Here is a 24,892-nt window from a genome sequence, read left to right on the forward strand (position 1 = left end):
AGAATGAGAGAAGGGGGGGGAAGTAGTCACAGAAAGAGAGGGGAAAGGAGAGATGTATAGAGAGAAAAAGGTCAAGAGGGTGGCAAAGGTATAAAGATTTAGTCAGGAGATAAACAGAGAGGTCAGATAGAGTTCAAAGTCACAGAGGTCAGCTTTGGCTTTCATCCTTTCAGGATCAATGAAATAAGTACCAGTTGAACGCCCGAGGGGGGGGGAGAAGGGGTCAATATAAATGACTTACCCCCTCCCATGGACTTGCTGGCCTTGTGCCAAAATTTGAAATTATTATTATTATTATTATTATTATTGTTATTATTATTATTAAGGTGGCAAGCTGGCAAAATTGCTAGCATACTGGACAAAATGCTAAGTAGCCCTTCTCCCTGCCCTTTATGCTCAAAGTTCAAATGCTACAGAGGTCCTTTACCTATCGGGGTTGATAAAATAAATACCAGTTGAGCACTTGGGGAAGGGATGGGTCAATGAAATCAACTAGTCCCCTCCCCCAAGATTTCAGGTCTGGTGCCTACAATAATAAAAATTATTATTATTATTATTATTATTAAGGTGGCGAGCTTAAGGTTTGAGAGGCAAACATTATTCCAGTGACAAGGAAGTGAAAACTGTAGTGAAGAAGTGGAATTTGAACTCAGGACGCAGTGACAGCTCACTGCCTTAATAATAATAATATAATAATAATAATATAATAATAATAATAATAACAATAATAACAATAACAACAATAATAATAACAATAATAATAATAATAACAATAATAAAGGGTAAAGACCCCCTTCGGTTATGAATGACCATGGGATTGCACCTAGAAAGTTACCCTCCTAGACATAAGTCCGGGCAAGGTTGTTTATGGAAGACCAGCAGTCGCCCATGCATACCAGCCTACCCTCTCCACGTCACTAGTGTTATCCAAGGGAAAGGTAAAACCGATACAGCTTGGCACCTGTGACGTCGCAACTCATTTCTACAGCTGAGTGAACTGGAGCAACATGAAATAAAGTGTCTTGCTCAAGAACACAACACGCAGCCCGGTCCGGGATTCAAACTCACAACCTCACGATCGTAAGCTCGACGGTCTAACCACTGAGCCATAATAATAATAATAATAATAACAACAATAATAACAATAATAATAATAATAACAATAACAACAATAACAATAATAACAATAACAATAATAATAATAATAATAACAATAACAATAATAAAAATAATAATAATAATAAAGTCACCTCTCAGTAAACATAGCAATAACAATTCAAGAACATGAATATATAAAAAAAGAAATAATAAAATCTGGGATTACCCGATCATGTTGCTGGTAATAATCAAGAATGGATGGCAGTAAAGGCAGAAGCAACGTGAATGCCAGAAGATCTATAATGAGTGAGACAAACACAACCAGTAGAACATATTTCTGTTGTTTGCAATGAATTGGTGAATTCTTCTCCAATGTTGAGCCATTTCTTTGAGTTTTGTCTTCAGATATCTTAGAGGATGGCTCCAAGTTGCAAGACCTCTTCCGGTGATCCATTGGATGTCTGCAAAATCACGAAATATTAATCAACGGCGTAAGACTCTAATGTGAAGGCATAAAGCTTAATGGTGAAGGTATTCAGCTCATTATTGCCCACTACCTGAACACACGACAACGACCCATAGACTGTGGCCAAAATGCATCCAAGAAATTGACTTTATCAGATTTATCACAATTTATCTCTGACATAATGGAATTGAAACATAGCTCACAGTCACACACGTGTTCCAGTTCAGTGTATTTATACCACCAGAACTATCATCACAACCATTTACAACCACTACCACAACTACTAAGACCACTACTATAACCACCACCACCACCAACACCATTCCCATCATTCCCTCCCTCCCACGACAATTATATTATCACCTTTTTCTTTACTACCCACAAGAGGCTAAACACAGAGGGGACAAACAAGGACATACAAACGGATTAAGTCGATTATATCAACCCCAGTGGTAACTGGTATTTAATTTATCGTAACTGGTATTTAATTTAATAGGCGGCGAGCTGGCAGAATCGTTAGCACGCTGGGCGAAATGCGTAGCCGTATTTCGTCTGCCGTTACGTTCTGAGTTCAAATTCCGCCGAGGTTGACTTTGCCTTTCATCCTTTCGGGGTTGATAAATTAAGTACCAGTTACACACCGGGGTCGATATAATCGACTTAATCCGTTTGTATGTCCTTGTTTGTCCCCTCTGTGTTTAGCCTCTTGTGGGTAGTAAAGAAATAGGTATTTAATTTATCGACCCCGAAAGGATGAAAGGCGAGGTCGACCTCGGCGGAATTTGAACTCAGAACGTAGCGGCAGACGAAATACCGCTAAGCATTTTGCCTGGCGTGCTAACGTTTCTACCAGTTCGCCGCCTTAATTATATTATCACCATCATTATCACTACCACCACACCCATGAGAGAACCACTTCCACACTCATTACAACACTATAGACACCGACACCCCTACCACCACCACCAGCCTGAAGATGGCAGCACTGCCATGTTCCAATGTGGTTTGAAGAAAGAGAGAGCTTTCAGAAGGAATGAAAGACAAAAGCTGCGGCAATTGTGACGAAAGAGCAACGACTGAGGAGATGATGGCAGTTGGGGAGGTTTGTGGAATCGGAGGGAGAGAGAGAATTAGTGGCAGTGGTGGGGAGGGGGGGGGAGACGTTGATGTGTATGCATCTGCACACATGCATTTATTTATATACACATATGCACACATGCATATACATATGCACACACACATATATACATATGCACGCACACACATTTATAAATACATATGCACACACACACACACACATACACACATTTATATATACATATACACACACACACATTTATATATACATATGCACACACACACACACATTTATATATACATATGCACACACACACATTTATATATACATATGCACACACACACACACATTTATATATACATATGCACACACACACACATTTATATATACATATGCACACACTCACACATTTATATATACATATGCACACACACGCATTTATATATACATATGCACACACACACACATTTATATATACATATGCAAACACACACACACACACACATTTGTATATACACATGCACACACACACACACACACATTTATATATACATATGCAAACACACATACACACATTTATATATACATATGCACACACACACACATTTATATATACATATGCAAACACACATACACACATTTATATATACATATGCACACACACACACATTTATATATACATATGCACACACACACACATTTATAAATACATATGCACACACACACATTTATAAATACATATGCACACACACACATTTATAAATACATGCACACACACACATATATACATATGCACACACACATTTATAAATACATATGCACACACACACATTTATATATACATATGCGCACACACACACGTTTATATATACATATGCACACACACACACGTTTATATATACATATGCACACACTCACATTTATATATACATATGCACACACTCACACATTTATATATACATATGCAAACACACACACACACACACATTTATATATACACATGCAAACACACACATTTATATATACACATGCAAACACACACACACACATTTATATATACACATGCAAACACACACACACATTTAAATATACATATGCAAACACACACACACATTTATATATACATATGCAAACACATACACACATTTATATATACATATGCAAACACACACACACATTTATATATACATATGCAAACACACACACACATTTATATATACATATGCAAACACACACACACCATTTATATATATATATATATGCAAACACACACACACATTTATATATACATATGCAAACACACACACACACACATTTATATATACATATGCACACTCACACACACACTATATATACATTTTCACACACACACGCACACAAACATTTATATATACATTTGTACACACACATATGCACACAAACATTTATATATACATATGCACACAACACACACACACATTTACATATGCACACACATACATTTATATAAGAGAGGGAGAGAGAAGGGAAAGAGAGAGATAGGTCAGAAGTGAAATGGCATTCGAGAGAGAAATAGAAACTGGAGTCTGAGAAAGACATGAAGTGGCATAATTGTTGGCCAAAGAATGGAATTTGGTCTGAGATGGTTTCTAGACAGATTTCCAAGAGAATTTGCCTATTGATGGGAAACAGAACTTCACCAATGCTGTAACACAATCTCAAGTATGTTATTGTCGACAGATGGCGCTGAATTCTAGAGAAACCATACATGGTTCTTTTGTGTGTTTGGAAAATAATCTCGGATTTTAATTCTAAAATTAGAAACCTCAATAGAAATACACGACAGTTTCAAATGTCACTCTGCAAATCATGTTGTTGTTGTTGTTGTTGTTGGTGGTGGTGTTTAACCCTAGGCAGGTTCTGGTTGAGCAGACCTACGATTTCAATTATAATCATACCGTTTTTTTTTTTTTTTGCTTCTTTCTAACCAAGCAGTTAACTACATTAACTTTATTTGTTTAAGATGGTTAGGTTGTTACTACTACTACTACTACTACTATACTACTACTACTACTACTACTACTACTACTACTGCTGCTGCTGCTAATGCCATCATCACCATTCACTTTCCCATGTTTGCATGGGTCAGACAGAATTCTTTGAGGTAGATTTTCTACATCCAAATGTCCTATCTGTCAACAACCATCACCTGTTTCCAAGTAAGATAGTGTTTCCTAGAACTGTCACCTTAATAGTAACAGAACAACTATTAACCTTTTTGTTACAATATTTGTTAAAATACACCCGTTTTGTTAAAGTAAATCTTGAAAACAACAAAGAATTTAGTAAAATAACTCATTAATCAACTAAATAGGCGCAGGAGGGGCTGTAACCACATGGTTCTGGGTTCATTCCCATAGCATGGCACCTTTGGCAAGTGTCTTCTACTATAGCCTCAGGCCGACCAAAGCTTTGTGAGTGGATTTGGTAGACGGAAACTGAAAGAAGCCTGTCATATATATGTATATACATATATATGTGAGTGCATATGTTTGTGTGTCTGTGTTTGTTCTCCCAACATTGCTTGACAACCGATGCTGGTGTGTTTACGTCCCCGTAACTTAGCAGTTCGGCAAAAGAGACCGATAGAATAAGTACTAGGCTTACAAATAATAAGTCCTGGGGTTGATTTGCTCCACTAAATGTGGTGCTTCAGCATGGCCACAGTCAAATGACTGAAACAAGTAAAAGAGTGATGTTATAAACACAAATTAACATGAAATTTCGAAGGAGGTCTTTAATTTAGATCACTAACACTTTTGTTACCATATTTTCTGTTGGTATATACTGCCTGTATTTAAATTAATCTTGAAAATAACAAAGAATTTGGTAAAATAACTTTGTCGTTAATAAAATGATGTTAAAAATATACCATATTTCGTTGAAATATGCTACCTCTAAATTAATTTTGTCGCCAGTGGCACATAAAAGGCACCATTCGAGTGTGATCATTACCAGAATCGCCTTACTGGCACTTGTGTCCGTGCTAGTAGGGTGCCAAGAGCACCATCCAAGCATGATCATTGCCAGAGCAGCCAACTGGCTTCCATGCTGGTGGCACATAAAAGGGCACCATTTGAGCGTGATTGTTACCAGCGCCGCCTTAGTGGCACCTGTGCTGGTGGCATGTATAAAAAGATTTGAGCGAGGTCATTGCCAGTACTGCCTGACTGACCCCCATGCCGGTGACACGTAAAAAGCACCCACTACATTCTCGGAGTGGTTGGCGTTAGGAAGGGCATCCAGCTGTAGAAACTCTGCCAAATCAAGATTGGAGCCTGGTGTGGCCGTCTGGTTCGCCGGCCCTCAGTCAAAATCGCCCAACCCATGCTAGCATGGAAAGCGGTCGTTAAACGATGACGATGATGATGATGATGATTATCATGCTGGTGTTTAGAAAGTAAATTAACATGAAATTTTGATGAAAGCTTTTAATTTAGATTATTTTTAAAACAGGGAATTTGAACCAGAGAACCAGGAACAGTCTCAGGAGGGTTAGAATCAAAGGATTTTTGGAAACAGATGCAATTACGAAAAATTGGATGCTGGTTTAATTTGAAAGAGAGGAGAACTAATGACAGGTAACAAAAACGAGGAAAAAAAGGCTAAAAGATGGTGAAATAGCATCAGTCGAGCGAGGTTTATTAATATTTTGACTGTGGCAGTGACTGCAAAGATTTTAAAGTGTGTGTGTGTGTGTTAATATATGGCTTCAGCGATATGAAAATAGAAATTTTGTTATTCAGGTTAAATCTAAATCTCCGATAATGAATGTTGTGTAAAAACATCATGTCTGCAAAGTTTTAATTCCAAAAATCTCTTCAGATTATTGCTTCTAAGCAGGAAAAAATAGCACGTTCTCAAACAACAGCAACAACAACAAAAAACGTGCCTAATTGTTTTCAACAAGAATAGATTAAACCAAGCATTGATATTTTAGAAAAAAATAACTGCCACAAAGATCCTAGTTGAATAAAAAGGAATTAGTAGTTATGCATAAAGGAATATTACACTACAGTTATATCAATAACATGGTACCACTACATTTCCACACACCATACTATACCAGACTACAGCACTACTGTACACAGTACTATATCATAGAGTACCCCTAGAGTACGACAGCTCTACTATGCTCCATACTGCAACCATAAAGTACCCCAATAGTAGTATAGCTCTGGTAAACTCCATACTATATCAGGCAGTACCCCTACAGTGCTATATCTCTACCATACACCATACTATACCAGACAGTTCTCAACTCTACCATACATCATTCTATACCAGACAGTACCTCTATAGTACTACAGCTCTACCATACACCATTCTATACCAGACAGTACCTCTATAGTTCTACAGCTCTACCATACACCATACTATACCAGACAGTACCTCTATAGTACTACAGCTCTACCATACACCATACTATACCAGACAGTTCTCAACTCTACCATACACCATTCTATACCACATAGTACCCCTATTGTACCACAGCTCTACCATACTATACCAGACAGTTCTCAACTCTACCATACATCATTCTATACCAGACAGTACCTCTATAGTACTACAGCTCTACCATACACCATTCTATACCAGACAGTACCTCTATAGTTCTACAGCTCTACCATACACCATACTATACCAGACAGTACCTCTATAGTACTACAGCTCTACCATACACCATACTATACCAGACAGTTCTCAACTCTACCATACACCATTCTATACCACATAGTACCCCTATTGTACCACAGCTCTACCATACTATACCAGACAGTACCCCTATAGTACTACAGCTCTACCATACACCATACTGTACCATGTGGTATAGTGGTATGAATATCCAATGCAACATAATTATGTTCTGGTTTGATATAATAACAACTTAAATAGAAATAAATCCAGAATTTTTTTTCTATTTCTTTTAATCTCGCTAATCTTTATAATCTCTCTGTAGATTCTGTTTCTCCCAATCTTTGATTTCATTACGGGGGGGGGGGATGCTTTTAATTTACCATTGCTGATTCAAGTATGTTGCTGTATCCATAGTAATATTTATAAACTGTATACACATATACTGTATGTGCATGTGTGTTAGTGTGCATACATACTCTTATGTGTGTGTGTGAGTGCATGCACACATGAGTGTGTGTGTGTATATATATATATATATGTTGTGTGTGTGAGTATATACATGTCTATGTATACATGTATATATATATATATATATATATATGTGTGTGTGTGTGTGTGTGAGAGAGTATATACATGTCTATATATATGTGAGTATATACATGTCTATGTATACATGTATATATATATATATATATATATATATATAATATATATATATGCATATATACAGACACACACATAATTAGCAATATAATTTCTTAATTAATCATCGTTAGTTGCATCAATATCTCTAAATACTTTGCTTTATCAAAACTATTTTCATCTGTATAACTGTGTGTAGTAAATATTACTTATAAACAAACATATTGATATCCTCTCTGTTTGCAATATATAAATACATCTGTTGTGATATCATTTATAGACATGACAACAATCTAACCCATGCTGTCATGGAGGACAGACGTTAAGTGAGGATGATGAAGATGATGGCATCAGCCCCCAACTACAATTTCCATTTGATTGGGGTTTGATCTTGCTATACACCTTGTATGACATTTAAAGCCCTTTCACTGTATTTGGCTACCTGATGTCAACAACTGTATGGAGGTATATGCCACTGAATTTATTTCAGGAATTGTAGTACTTCCTTCTCGGAGATAGTTTAGTGTGATGTGATGGAGACTTGGTTGTTATTTCTAGAAAATTCAACAACCCTACAGAGTAGTCATGAGCAGCCTATGGCCTGTGAGACCTTCTGAATAGTAAACCTAAACAAAAAAATTACCCTGATTTTGCTTTACTAGTGTGGCCCCACATAATAATAAACCATATTTCATGCAGTCCACATGGCTTAGTGGTTAGGGGTGTTGGGCTCCTGAGCCTAAGATTGTGGTTTCAATTCCTGGACAAGGCAATGCATTGTGTTCTTGATCAAAACACTTCGTTTCACGTTTCTGCAGTTCACTCAGCTGGCAAAAGTGAGTAATCCTACAACGGACTAGCCTCCTATCCAGGGGAGGAAGAAATGCACCAGAAAAACCAAGAAACCAGCCCTGTGCCCCTTATGAAATAATGTAGACCCAACATATCTGCCAGAGGCTCTTTCGAGAGGTTGTTAACCTCTTACCTACTACAGGAGTTGCAATTTGAAACTAGGACAGCAAGAGTATTTATATTCATTATCTTATTTCTAACAACGAGTTCAGATTTTAATATCTTCTCCTTCATACCTGTTGCATGTTCTGTCATGTCACTTTTATAAATACCAAAGTACTTGAAGGATTGATTCCGTCCTCAATGATTGCATTCACTATCTTGCAATATTGAACTTAGAACATGTTCAGCCTTTAACCCTTTAGCATTTAGGTTACCCTGTCGAATGTAATTCTTATTTTACTCTTACTCTTTACTCTTTTACTTGTTTCAGTCATTTGACTGCGACTATGCTGGAGCACTGCCTTTAGTCGAGCAAATCGACCCCGGGACTTATTCTTTGTAAGCCCAGTACTTATTCTATCGGTCTCTTTTACCGAACTGCTAGGTGACGGGGACGTAAACACACCAGCATCAGTTGTCAAGCAATGCTAGGGGGACAAACACAGACACACAAATACACACACACACATATATATATATATATATATAAAGTTAATCCAAACAAGAAAACACAGAAAAAAAGAGAAAAAAACACAGCAACGCAGGACGTAGAACAATTAAAGTATTATTGACGCTCAGGAAAGAAGGGAAGGAGGGTTATATATATATATATATATATATATATATATACGACAGGCTTCTTTCAGTTTCCGTCTACCAAATCCACTCACAAGGCATTGGCCGGCCCGGGGCTATAGCAGAAGACACTTGCCCAAGGTGCCACGCAGTGGGACTGAACCCGAAACCATGTAGCTGGTTAGCAAGCTACTTACCACACAGCCACTCCTGCGCCTATTTATTCAAATTGTCTTGAATTAATCCAGTATAATTTAATAGCTTTGAGATTTCAATGATGTGACAGTTTATATTTAGAATGACATTGCAGGACAGGTGTGAGAGGCCTGATCTGTTCAGTTTCACTATAAGACAAGGAGAATATTTGGGGCAGATATGGTTGGTTTAAATGCTAAAGGGTTAGTTTATCTTTCTGTTAGAATAGTTATTGTGAAGCTGGGGTGCCCAGGAAATAAGGGGTCAGTGACATCACTTAGCAAACGGCTAAGGGCTGAGGGAAAAAAACATAAAGGCTAAAACAGCTTGTAGTTTTTTTGGGGAAAAAAAGCATAATTTACCTATCTTGTGGGTCCTTTTATTGTGTCAATCCATTCCAGCCAGGATATATCCGTAGGGAACCCTACCTGCCTGACCTCTGCCCAGGAGCTAACAGCAAACTCCCTCAATTCACATGACCACCATGTTTGTCATGAATGACAGCTCCAAGGCAAAATGAAGCTCATACTAGTCGTCCTTCACTCCTCTCTTTACAGCAAGGCCCCTTCACCATTTGTGTGATGTCACTAGCCCTATAACTTCTGGCCCACCACAGCCCCATAGCTAATTAACACATTTATCTAATCCCATATTCATTTTACTGCAGAATGAATATCTGGGTAGTTGGCAGCTTCAGTAGTGCATATCGAGGAGGAGGGGAATTATTATTATTATTAATCGTGGCCGATGCCAGCGCTGCCATGACTGGCTTCCGTGCCGGTGGCACGTAAAAAGCACCAATCCGATCGTGGCCGTTGCCAGCCTCGCCTGGCACCTGTGCAGGTGGCACATAAAAAGCACCCACTACACTCACAGAGTGGTTGGCGTTAGGAAGGGCATCCAGCTGTAGAAACACTGCCAGATCAGACCGGAGCCTGGTGCAGCCTTCTGGCTTCCTAGATCCCCAGTCGAACCGTGCTAGCACAGAAAACAGATGTTAAACGATGATGATTATTATTATTTTAACAATCATTTTTGCATGCTTTCATGGGTCAGCTGAAATACATTACAGCAGATGCTTTTCTACGACCAGATGCTTTTCCTGTCACCAACCTTCACCTGTTTCCAAACAAAGTAAATATTTCTCCCTGCCCTTTTAAACAGACATATGTGCATCTCTGATCACGAGCAGAAGTAGTGGGGGAGCATCATAGCCATGTGTTGAGAGGGATTCTTTGGGGTTTGAATAATTCCCCTCAGGAAACATGTACATCCTTAAAACAATCCTTATTCAGGGACCTTTTGAGCAGGATGGGTTACTAGACCAGAAAAAAATTCTAACTGGGCCCTACCTGCAAGATCATGCGCTGTTTATCTTGATATGTGATCACCATGTCATGTACATATGATTGTGATGCATGTGCCTAGTGTACCCTTATCAGACGGGTAGTCATGATGGGTATACTGGGTTTCATATATTTTACCCCAGTGTCACTTTGATGGCATGCTCTGCTCTCTCACTCAAGAATAATAATAATAATAATGCAGTACCAGGCAGTGGCTCTCGTGGCTTCTGATCTTAACTGATTGGAAGTGTTATCATGTACATTGTTTTGTCTTGGTATAAAAGATGGGCTACAGCAAATATTCTGCTCAATACCACAGATTTGCTTGTCAGTTGTTTGACCTTAATCAGTTGAGCATGTCCCTTAGTGGCTGACGATATGTGCATCTCTGATCACGAGCAGAAGTAGTGGGGGAGCATCATAGCTGTGTGTTGAAAGGGATTCTTTGGGGTTTGAATAATTCACCTCTGGAAACATGGGTGTTTCGTTCAACATCCTTAAACAACTCTTATTCAGGGACCTTTCGAGTGGGATGGGTTACTCGACCAGAAGAAAATTCTAACTGGGCCCCACCTGCAAGGTCATGTGCTGTTTATCTTGATATGAGATCACCATGTCGCATACATATGATTGTGATTCATGTGCCTGGTGTACCCTTATCAGACAGTTAGTCATGATGGGTATATTGGGCTTCATATATTTTACCCCAGTGTCACTTTGATGGCATGAACTGCTCTTTCACACAATAATAATAATAATAATGATGATGATAATAATAATAATAATAATAATAATAATAATAATAATAATAATAATAATAATAAAAGATAATGATGATGATAATAATATAAATAGAGTAAATAAAGACTATAGCTTGTTTTGAGGTGCTTGTTACCATGCACACACACATACACACACCAGTTTCTACAGCAAATACGGATCAAATGGTGTTATCTTTTTTTGTGGTGGGGGGGATCAGAAGCAAACGTGTGTTGATGTGTGTGTGTGTGTGTGTGTGTGTGCATGTATGTGTTTAAGTGCATGTCTATGTGTGCGTTTATGTTTAAGTTTTGTGTGTGCATGTGTGTATGCTTAGGTTTGCATATGCGTGTGTTTAAGTTTGTGTGTGTGTGTGTGTTTAACTTTGTATGTGTGTGTTTAAATTTGTGTGTGTGTGTGTGTTTAAGCTTGTGTGTGTGTGTATGTGTGTGTGTTTGAATGTGTGTGTGTGTATGTTTTTAAGTTTGTGTGTGTGTGTATGTTTAAGTTTATTTAGGTTTAAATTTGTGTGTGTGTGTGTGTGTATGTTTAAGTTTGTGTGCATGTGTGTGTGTGTGTGTGTGTGTGTGTGTGTGTGTGTGTGTGTTTGTTGTTTAAGTTTGGGTGTGTGTGTGTGAGTGTGTTTAAGTCTGTGTGTGTGTACAAATATTGATACAAAGTCTCTTTAACTTTTTACAAAGAATAAACATTGGCTATCCTCATAATACAACTTTACATAAAGCGTCGAATGACAAGAGTTTCTGCAACAGAGTCTTAATCCAACGACATCAAAGGAGCTCTTTGTTGCAGAATTTCAATACATTTGACCTGTGTACAAAGAAACAGAATATTTACTCAGGGACGCCATAGACAAACACAGACATAGTTAAATGCTTGAACAGAAAATAATGAAATAATGCCTCTCTGCAATTAATATCAAATCATAAAGAGAACCATCCAATCGTGGCCGTTGCCAGCGCCGCCCCGACTGGCCTCTGTGCCGGTGGCACGTAAAATGCACCATTCGATTGTGGCCGTTGCCAGCCTAGTCTGGCCCCATGCCAGTGGCACATACAAAGCACCAATCCGATCATGGCCGTTTGCCAGCCTCGTCTGGCACCTGTGCAGGTGGCGCGTAAAAAGCACCCACTACACTCTCGGAGTGGTTGGCGTTAGGAAGGACATCCAGCTGTAGAAACACTGCCAGATCAGACTGGGCCTGGCGCAGCCTTCTGGCTTTCCAGACCCCAGTCGAACCGTCCAACCCATGCTAGCATGGAGAACAGACGCTAAACGATGATGATGATGATGATGGTTGGGTGTCATTGCTGTAGTTGTCGTCTTAATTCAGCCCAGATTAAATAGATTTAGGATCAAAGCCTCTCTAACATAGACAAAAGCTTGGGTGTGTGGTTAGGAAGTTGGCTTCCCAACTGCATGGTTTTAAGTTCAATCTGACGGTGGGGCAGTTTCAACAAGTGGCAAGTAAATATGAAATTACATGGAACCTTGGTGAAAGGACTCTTCTTGTGTATTGCCTGGTATACTTAATCGGCATCCTGCAGATGAAGGTCAGAGGGTATATCAGTTGAAACGTGTTAGCAGTTCGGCAAAAGAGACCAATAGACTAAGTACTAGGCTTACGAAAGAATAAGTCTTGGGGTCAATTTGTTTGACTGAAGGTGGTGCTCCAGGATGGCTACAGTCAAATGACTGAAATAAATAAAAGACTAAAACAAGAAAAGAATAAAAGAAAAAAATAACCCAGTCATAAGAAATTAAGGGATTCCAGGCGGTGGCACCAATTTCAAGACAAAATGGATGGAGTGGCTCAATAAATTTGCATACGTGCCACGAAGACACAAACAAGAAAATAAACGATGATAGATTACATTATCATTATCATTTAACATCTGCTTTTCATGCTGTCATGGGTTGGATGGTTTGATAGGAACTGGCTGGGCAGTGTGTTTTGGCATGGTTTTTACAGCTGGGTGCCCTTCCTAACACCATCCACCCCTCAGAGTGGACTGGAAGTGCTTTTTATGTGGTTCCAGCATAGATAATAAAAGTACAAATGAAAAAAAAACACATGTAGAATAATCATTATAAGGAAATGATAAAAAAAAATTAAAGACATTATTAAAATTCTTTGATTCTAAAGGATCCTGCAAATAAATATATGCGTGTTTATGTGTGAATATATATATATATATATATACACACATATATATATATTACACACACACACACATTCACATACACACACACATTCAAGTACACACACACATTTACGTACACACACACACACATTCATGTAAACACACACACATTCACGTACACAGACACATTCATGTACACACACATACATTCACACACTCATGTACACACATACATACACACACTCTCCCTCTCTCACACATATAATTTAATGAACACCAATAAGTATTCTTACGAGCTACCAATAGTTTCATGTGATGAAAACGTCTCAGACCATATTTTTTAACACATCTGGTGCCTTCATGCAATCTTCTGGCTATGCCCACATGGCATAACAAAGCTAAAAACAGGACAATATTGTGTTTATCAAATACTAGCAGTATCGCCCGGCGTTGCTCAGGTTTGTAAGGGAAATAACTATATAAGCATTTTTAGAGAGTTATAGCCAAAAAATAGCAAAAAAATGCATTAAAATGGAAAAAAAATGATGGTAAATTTTTTTAAAAATCGTTGACTCATCGTAGACATTTTTAGAGAGTTACTTCCCTTATATAATAGCGAAAAAAATGCATTAAAATGAAAAAAATGATGGTAAATTTTTTTTTAAATTGTAGACTCATCGTAGACGCACGCTAATACCCAGAAGGGCTCGATATGAATCACGACTATAAGATACCCGGTTTTGGTTAAACTGCACCGCAAAATGTGGGAGTAGTTAGGAATCTAAATCGTAGGAGACAGACAGCACACAACCTCACTTTTATATATAAAGATTTATCACTCACCAGATAGAGTACCTTTTTCTGTTAATCTTACCACCAAGGAACAGCACGTGTGTTTGTGTGTGAGTGTGTGTTATATCTAGATTACAATGATGTTACAATCGCGGTAAACTAAAACCACTTAGTAAACTTGTGTGATGTCGTGTCAGCATAAAATCTCTTAACAATGAATGACGAAATAAGGAATTAAACAGAACGAGGACTGTCTTAGAAATGTGAAACAGTACAAAGGAAGATAATGACAATGAGCGGGAACATTAATGAGAAAACGGAAAACCCCACTTTATGTGACGGGGAATTTCCTCCATCAGCATCAAATAGGATATCCTTGTGTGTGTATATATATATATATATATATAGAGAGAGAGAGAGAGGAGTGGCTGTGTGGTAAGTAGCTTGCTAACCAACCACATGGTTCTGGGTTCAGTCCCACTGCGTGGCATCTTGGGCAAGTGTCTTCTGCTATAGCCCCGGGCCGATCAATGTCTTGTGAGTGGATTTGGTAGACGGAAACTGAAAGAAGCCTGTCGTATATATGTATATATATATGTGTGTGTATGTGTGCATTTGTCCCCCTAGCATTGCTTGACAACTGATGCTGGTGTGTTTACGTCCCCATCACTTAGCGGTTCGGCAAAAAGAGGCCGATAGAATAAGTACTGGGCTTACAAAGAATAAGTCCCAGGGTCGATTTGCTCGACTAAAGGCGGTGCTCCAGCTTGGCCGCAGTCAAATGACTGAAACAAGTAAAAGAGTAAAAGAAAAGAGTACATGTGTGTGCATGCTTATAAATGTAAATATGTATGTACATTTAAGTGTATATATAAGTATTTATGTATATTTATATATGTATGCAAATGCATAAGTATGTAAATGTGTGTGTACTCTTTTATACTCTTTTACTTGTTTCAGTCATTTGACTGTGGCCATGCTGGAGCACCGCCTTTAGTCAAGCAAATCGACCCCCAGGACTTATTCTTTGTAAGCCTAGTACTTATTCTATCGGTCCCTTTTGTCGAGCCGCTAAGTTACGGGGACGTAAACACACCAGCATCGGTTGTCAAGTGATGTTGGGGGGACAAACACAGACACACAAACTTATATATACATATATACGACGGGCTTCTTTCAGTGTATTTATTTATTTTATATTTATATTTATTTATAACTTAACCTTATGTCCTTTATAAAATCTCTGACGAAGCCTAGAGAAACACCCAAGTACCTCAATTTCATCTACTTATTACTTCAGTCTACTAGAGGGATAAAGGTAGAATGAGGTATTTTTACCTCTTGCCTGAAACAGCTGTACGATATTTTATAAAAATAATAATAATGAAATTATTGTATACAGTGTTCAGGTGCACCACAACTTTCAAAAAGTGCGTATAAAGTATATGATATATTTTCCCAATTTATATTCCTGTATGTTATATTTTAATAATTACTGGTATCTTTATATATTAATATATTATATATGTAAAGCATAATATGTTATACATGTATGTATATTCTTGTAATTGGCATTTTAGTAAATAAATAAATAAATAAAATGACATAGTATAATGTCTAAAAGTTGATGAACCACCTATTGATCCCCTCCATTTTCTTATTGCTCTCTCTCCCGCTCATATGACAGCAAGCTTCCTGATGATTTCATTTGAATGAAACAGTTCTAGTCCTGTAGAAGCTCCTTCTATAAAATAAATAAATAAATATATATATATATATATATATATATATATTATATATATATATATATCAGTGCAGGATTGTGAGGTAAGAAGCTTGCTTCCAAACCACATGGTTCTGGGTTCAGTCCCATTGCATGGCACCTTGGGCAAGTGTCTTCTACTATAGCCTCACCCAACCAAAGCTCATGTGAATGGATTTGGTAGATGGAAATTGAAACAAGACAATCATGTGTGTGTATGTGTGTACAGAAAGCAGACGGTGTTCGTTTGCAATTTTCAAGTGCTAATTTTATGCATATTTTTCTTCGCTTTCTTTGTTGGTCTTCTTAAAAACAATCAGCATTTTTTTTTTTTTTTTTGCTTTATTTTTCTGCATCAGAATAACTGACTATGGAAAATTTTGAAACTCCCAATTTGTGGAAGAGGTATGGAATCCTCTTTGGAATCTGCACAGGAAGGAAAAACAAGGAAATTTCAGACTTCCTGAACGTCAGCAGAAGGATGGTGGAAAATTCGACTATGAGGTGACAGCGGATAGGAAAGAAAAGCATGATTGACATTGTGACGCAATCAGAATGCGAGAATTTGTTGCCGAAATTCAGGAGATCATCAACAACAATGCTAGTAAATTGATGCATGCCATTGCACAGGAGAAAGGTGTGGATGAAAAGCTCATCAGGTCGGTGGTGCATGAGGATCATCATCATCATCATCATCGTTTTAACGTCCGTTCTCCATGCTAGCATGGGTTGGACGGTTCGACCGGGGATCTGGGAAGCCAGGAGGCAGCACCAGGCTCCGGTCTTATCTGGCAATGTTTCTACAGCTGGATGCCCTTCCTAACGCCAACCACTCCGTGAGTGTAGTGGGTGCTTTTTACGTGCCACCTGCACAGGTGCCAGGCGAGGCTGGCAATGGCCACGGTCGGATTGGTGTATTTTATGTGCCACCGGCACGGAAGCCAGTCGAGGCGGCGCTGGCATCGGCCACGAGTCGGATAGTGCTTTTTACATACCACCAGACCAGGGATCCTGGCTGGTTCAATTCGATTTCGATTGCCCCAACATGTCTTCGCAAGCAAAGGGGGTTGGCATGGGTGCCTGTCGTACGGTCGGATTAGTGTATTTTACGTGCCACCGGCACGGAAGCCAGTGGAGGCGGCGCTGGCATCGGCCACAATGTTTGCTACTTTTCACCCAAGATGAAGAATGGACAATTTCTGTCCAAGACAAAGCAGGAAAAGAGGGTCAACCACATTAAGATGCTGATCAACAAGTTGAAACATCTGCAGGAGCCAGACGTGATGTGGTTCTTCTACATGAAGAATTTCTGCCAAGACTGGAAGATCAACTCCCAGAACAACAGGTGGCTCACCATTTCACCCAAGGACATTCCTAGAGTCATGCAGACGAAATTTCCAGCGACAATCATGGAAATATTGACTGAAATATTTTTGATTACCTAATAATATTGCTTAAGATATGAACAAAACGTAATTTTTTTTTCACATATCTGTAATTCCATCATTTACATGATGGCATTGTAACTTTTTTTTACAATGACTTTATTATTACCGGCCACCATAAATCAATTGTGACTTTTTTCCCTATGACTTTATTACAGGTCACCTATTTGCACCCCTCCCTGACTTTTCTGCAGTCAATAAATTTCTGTAAATTTTTTCACTATTTTTATATATAGGCGCAGGAGTGGCTGTGTGGTAAGTAGCTTGCTAACCAACCACATGGTTCCGGGTTCAGTCCCACTGCGTGGCATCTTGGGCAAGTGTCTTCTGCTATAGCCCTGGGACGACCAATACCTTGTGAGTGGATTTGGTAGAAGGAAACTGAAAGAAGCCTGTCGTATATATGTATATATATATATATATATGTATGTGTGTTTGTCCCCCTAGCATTGCTTGACAACCGATGCTGGTGTGTTTACGTCCCCGTCACCTAGCGGTTCGGCAAAAGACACCGATAGAATAAGTACTGGGCATACAAAGAATAAGTCCCGGGTCGATTTGCTCGACTAAAGGCGCTGCTCCAACATGGCCGCAGTCAAATGACTGAAACAAGTAAAGAGAGTTGTATATTTGAAACATCATTTCGTTATCAAGACTCTTGAAAAAACTCATTTCTGTAAAATGTCATTCAAAAACATGTTTCTTGTGAGGAAACCAAATCGGCAACAGGAGGAGAAAATGAATTGAGATTTCTCTGAAAAAACAAAAAAATTCTTTTAGTTTTAACATAATCGAAACCTCCATCCTCGAAAATGTTTCTCTGCAAAATTTCAATCTAAATAACGTACATTTCTTACGAAAGTTACAAGGAGACAAAAGTCATAGCGTTGGGGAACTAAACTGTAATTGTGCCTCTATCAAACCGTGTCTATAACAACATTATCAGACGTGTCCTTCAATTTTTAAGTCGGTAAAGATGCATTCAGCGAGGAATTTGGTTGTTGTAATTATTTCTTCGACTGGTTTGCAAATCAATTTGTTAAAAGACTTTGTTTTAATGTGTTTCCCACCTCCACGCCAACTTTTTTTTTTTTTTCATAACTTAGAAAAATGGATATTTTTTTAATGGAAAAATTTTAGGCAAATACCTTTCAGATGTTGCAAATTACGGTTATACTGGAATTTCATGCGAAGTAAAAGAGAAAAATAAATTTGTTGAGCGTGCATACATGAATACTGACGTTTGAAAATTATGTGATGTGCGTCAGTATGCACGTGCGCGCACCCACGAATTCTCTTTTTATTTTTCACTTTGAATTCCTAAATAATCTCTATTTACTACATTTGAAAGGTATTTGTAGAAGATTTCAGTAAAAAATATCCATTTTCCTAAAAGCTATAAAGAAACAAAATCGGTGGGGCACAATTGTGTAGTTATACCGTGTAATTTATACTGAAAAACCTCAACAAGAGACAAAAACCTAACAACAAACATATGACATTAATAAACAAACAACACTAACAATAATATATAAACACAACACAACACATTGCAATGACATCCCGAGAGAATCTCTACGTGATCACCCGGCCTGCTAAAAATAATAGCCGAATCGTCCTAATATCACACATTAGCGTCTTAAAGAAATGGAGTGGGGAGACGTATGGTAAGGAACTAGGTTCCCTGTAAATAGGGAAATATACCTTCTTGAGATCTTTTCCTTTTGATAGCCAGATTTCAACACAATTTCTAGTTAAATAAACACTTTAAAACTTCGTATACCGGTAGAATGTGTCAAAAGAAAACATTATTTTCACTTGGCTTTTTTGATAAATTTGTAATTCGCTTGTTTAACGTAGTTTAATTTTTCGAATCTTAACCAATCCTATGCTCTCTTTTGAGCTGAAATCATTTGCTGCGTCTAAAGGAAAAGATCCTTCCTTTGGTCCAAAATAGTTGTGGATGGAATTGCAAAAGAAAACCAGATAGTCTTCGAGGAAGAGTAAGTTGGGCCAAAAGAAAAAAAAAACAAACAGTAGTAACAAAGGAAAACTTGGAACAAATTAGATTTGTAGGTTTTATAGGTTTTATCTATTTGAGTTCCGATTAAAGGAAAACAAAAAAAGAAAGGGCCTCGATTTATCACTTGTTTAATATATTTAACCCCTGGCCTACTCTTTTACTCTTTTACTTGTTTCAGTCATTTGACTGCGGCCATGCTGGAGCACCGCCTTTAATCGAGCAACTCGACCCCGGGACTTATTCTTTTGTAAGCCCAGTACTTATTTTATCGGTCTCTTTTGCCGAACCGCTAAGTAACGGGGACATAAACACACCAGCATCGGTTGTCAAGCAATGCTAGGGAGACAAACACAGACACAAACACACATACATACACACATATATATACGACAGGCTTCTTTCAGTTTCCGTCTACCTAATCCACTCACAAGGCATTGGTCGGTCCGAGGCTATAGTAAAAGACACTTGCCCAAGGTGCCACGCAGTGGGACTGAACCCGGAACCATGTGGCTGGTTAGCAAGCTACTTACCACACAGCCACTCCTGCCTGTTCAAAGTATTTTCATAAGTTGGTCATAAACGTCCACGCTTGCTTAATGACTTTTAATTTAGGCCCCGTTTCAGACGATCTCAGTAACATAGAGCCTTCCTTTCATAAGCCTCAAATTACTCTGGTGGTGGAAATAAATTGTGAATTTGTATCACATATGATGCATGGACAGCAGAGAAATACGAATAGACAGGAGAGGCAAAGGGTTAAATTTAAATAGCCATGTTCCATACTAAAATTCCGTCTTCAATAGTGATAGAAGTGGGTATTACATACTGGGCGGCGGGGAGGACTCTAAGGTCCGAAAAGCTGAAATCGAGAAAGTGGTACTAGACATTCTAGCTACCCTCAGCAGTCTCTGAATTGAAATCTAAGGCAATGCCACACCCCAGCGTAGCGTACTACCCACAAAACTCCAGCACTGGTCTTTAATTACATTCTACTGAAGTTTTGGGGAAGGACTGTTGATGATTTTTCGTACATTAAGTACATTTGTACGCGACGTACAGCAAATGGTTTCATTAATAAAAGAAAGAAAGAGATAGATAGATATAGATAGATAGATAGAGAGACAGATAGAGAGACAGATAGATAGAGAGATAGAGAGACAGATAGATAGAGAGACAGATAGAGAGATAAATAGATAGACAGACAGATAGATAGATAGATAGATAGATAGATAGACAGACAGACAGATAGACAGATAGATAGACAGACAGATAGACAGACAGATAGATAGAGAGATAGAGAGACAGATAGATAGATAGAGAGACAGATAGATAGAGAGATAGAGAGACAGATAGATAGAGAGATAGAGAGACAGATAGATAGATAGATAGATAGATAGATAGATAGATAGATAGATAGATAGATAGATAGATTTCTTTACTACCCACAAGGGGCTAAACACAGAGGGGACAAACAAGGACAAACAAAGGGATTAAGTCGATTACATCGACTCCAGATAGATAGGCAGACGGATAGATAGACATTTAAAAAAAAACACCCTAATTTATTTTCATAGACCTATATACGGGGAGAGTTTCCGAAGAACTAAATATTTAATAGGTTTTGATAGAAATAATATCGGATTTCACCAAGTGGAGTCACTGTGTAAGAGAGTGACATATTTTAGTTGAACAGAATTTTAGTGAAAAACATGAGTTTTTATTATTTACATATACACACGTATGCATGTGCGAGCGTGTATATATACATACGGAGATAGATATATAGATATATATATATATATATCTATATATATATATATATCTATATATATATATATATATATATATGTGTGTGTGTGTGTGTTGTGTGTGTGTATATATATATATATATATATATATATATTATATATATATATATATGTGTGTGTGGTGTGTGTGTGTGTATATATGTATATATGTGTGTATACATGCGTATAGTGACTTCGAAATACGATAAGAGGCCTGTACCAACATCAGTGTCAAACCCTGTCATCGTAAAAATAAATTTAAAACTCGTACGTATTGAGTGCTTTCTCAACATGCATACATTTATGCATGAATGTATGTGTATACGTATCTACGTATATGTATATGCGCGTGAGTAGATAGATAGATAGATAGATAGATAGATAGATAGATAGATAGATAGATAGATAGATAGATAGATTATACAGGGGTTGGACAAAATGGAAACACCTTAAAATTTCAAACAAATTTATTTTAATATGGGGTAGGACCGCCAATAATTACAGCTTGAATTCTTCGAGATATGAACTAGCACAAAGTTTGAATCGTTTCCAAATAATTTTTGTCCATTCTTCAGCTAAAAGTCTCCAGTTATTGTAGTGATGATGGTGGAGGATATCGACTCCTTACTTGGTTTTCTAAAATGCACCATAAATGTCCAATAATACTGAGATCTGTGGACTGTGGTGGTGGCCAGATAAGATGTTCAACTTCACTAGAATGCTCCTTGTGCTATTCGGTAACAACTTTAACTGTGTGGATTGGTGCATTGTCATCCCGAAAGATTGCATTTCCTTCCGGAAACAGTTTCGCAACCATAGGATGGATTTGATCAGATAAAATGCTTAAATAGTCTTGGCTATTAATTCTGCCATGAAGGGAAACCATTGGGCCGGCGGATTTCCAAGATATAGCCCCCCAGATCATCAAAGACCCTCCTCCGTGTTTAACAGTTGGAAGAAGGCAGTCTGGGTCAAATGCTTCTTTTGACTATCTCCATACGTATTATCAGCCGATGGTCGGAAATAAGGTAAAGGATGACTCGTCCGAGAAAATAACACTCTTCCACTGCTCTAGGGACCAATTCTGTAGGTTTTAACTCCACTCTAAATGCTTTGCAACGTTCGCTTTTTGAAAGTAGTGGTTTTCTGATTGCAATCCGCACGTGAAATCCGGATTTGTGCATCTCCCGGTAAACAGTTTTTGTGGAAACTCGAGGTAGTCATTAAGCACTGCAGTAATTTGGTGGGGCTATACTTTTCTGATCCTTACTAACAGTTCGCGTAAGAGTCCGACGGTCCCTATCTGAAAGTTTTGGTTTTCATCCGGAGTTTTGTTTCGACGAGGAGGTTTTTCCCCTCTTTCTCAAAGGCTGTCATTACTTTTGAGAGAGTACTTCTTTGATACACCAAACATCTCCGCTGCTTTCGTTACGCTAGCGCATGCCATACGAGCACCAACAATTTGACCTCTTTGAAAGTCCGATAGATCTATCATTCTAATGAATTTTAATTACTTTTTCTGATATCTGAATAGAAACAGCAATTTTAGCAAAACATTAAGCAACACTAATAATAAACCAAAAAACATAAAAATAAACAAGCTTTTGGCGGGTTTTATAGATATTTCAAAATTATGATGCTATGATCTAGGTGTTTCCATTATTTTGTCCAACCCCTGTATATGTGTGTGTGTATACAGTATCTCACACAAGTATATACACCCCTAAACATTTTTAGTAAAATTGCCGTTACTCTGATAATATCGAAAGAAAGCAAACGAAATTTATACTGAATAAAATATATTATACATGCAAGCATTATACAAACTTGGAACACAATGCAATACACATTTTCAAAGATATGAACGAAATATTAATTTTCAAACAAAAATTTGGCTGCTATTTCTAACTTGTCGAACGACTACATAGAGGATCTTTGGTAGGTTTTCCGAGGATAAGAATAATTTAAGCAATCAATACAACAGCTGTTAGTGGCGATGAAACAGGTAAGTTGGTACGTTAATGTCAAAAAGTATCTATATATCTGCATGTACAAATAACTAAATTGACAATAAAAACCACGACGCAACAAACACTACTAGTAGAATTGAAATTGGTACGTTAATGTCAAACACTACCTGTATATTTGCATTGCATGTACAGATAGCAGATAGATTGACAATAAAACCCCGAGGGGGGGTGTTCGTTACGTAGAAATTCCTCATATCTAGTTTGCATCTACGAGCTTAAACCAAAGATTGTGGTTTCGAATCAAGGGTTGAGGTATATATTAGTTCTTTTTGCTGGCTTATTATTATTGCTTACAACTCATAAAAACGAAGATTTTTTTTTTTAATAATTATTTATATAAGCACAAATAGATTGATATTGATATATAATGAATCGAAGGATAAATAACTTTGATTAACAAGACAAATACTCGTAAAATAAAGATAAGATTCTAGCACGAATCCAATTGCAACATCGACCATAATTCACCCTCAATATTCCAGGATTTGCGAGGCAGCGAATTGGCAGAAACGTTAGCACGCCGGGCGAAATGCTTTGCGGTATTTCGTCTGCCGTTACGTTGTGAGTTCAAATTCCGCCGAGGTCGACTTTGCCTTTTATCCTTTCGGAGTCGATATAATCGACTTAATCCGTTTGTCCTCTCTGTGTTTAGCCCCTTGTAGGTAGTAAAGAAATGGGCATTTCGTCTGCCGCTACGTTGTGAGTTCAAATTCCGCCGAGGTCGACTTTGCCTTTTATCCTTTCGGGGTCGATAAATTAAGTACCAGTTACGCACTGGGGTCGATGTAATCGACTTAATACCTATGTCTGTCCTTGTTTGTCCCCTCTGTGTTTAGCCCCTTGTGGGTAGTAAAGAAATAGGTATTTCGTCTGGCGTTACGTTCTGAGTTCAAATTCCGCCGAGGTCGACTTTGCCTTTCGTCCTTTCAGGGTCGATTAAATAAGTACCAGTTACGCACTGGGGTCGATATAATCGACTTAATCTGTTTGTCTGTCCTTGTTTGTCCTCTCTGTGTTTAGCCCCTTGTGGGTAGTAAAGA

The 24,892-nt window shown here is 38.0% G+C and overlaps 1 protein-coding gene across 2 annotated transcripts in view; it reads right to left on the reverse strand.

Moving 5' to 3' along the window:
* LOC115223328 (major facilitator superfamily domain-containing protein 10) overlaps window positions 1–24,892 on the reverse strand; it is a 71,736-nt gene that overhangs the window by 41,310 nt on the left and 5,534 nt on the right. The window contains exons 1-2 of one of the 2 annotated variants that reach the window (XM_036512197.1): window positions 14,857–15,064; window positions 1,325–1,559 (exon numbers count right to left, since the gene is read on the reverse strand). In XM_036512197.1, coding sequence (XP_036368090.1) covers window positions 1,325–1,552 — 228 coding nt within the window. In that variant the 5' untranslated portion in view covers window positions 1,553–1,559; window positions 14,857–15,064. Of the gene's footprint in view, window positions 1–1,324; window positions 1,560–14,856; window positions 15,065–24,892 lie in introns of those variants that run through there. The other variant, XM_029793848.2, reaches the window with a different exon arrangement.

This window comes from Octopus sinensis, linkage group LG22 (assembly GCF_006345805.1).
Source record: "Octopus sinensis linkage group LG22, ASM634580v1, whole genome shotgun sequence".
Classification (NCBI taxonomy): domain Eukaryota; kingdom Metazoa; phylum Mollusca; class Cephalopoda; order Octopoda; family Octopodidae; genus Octopus; species Octopus sinensis.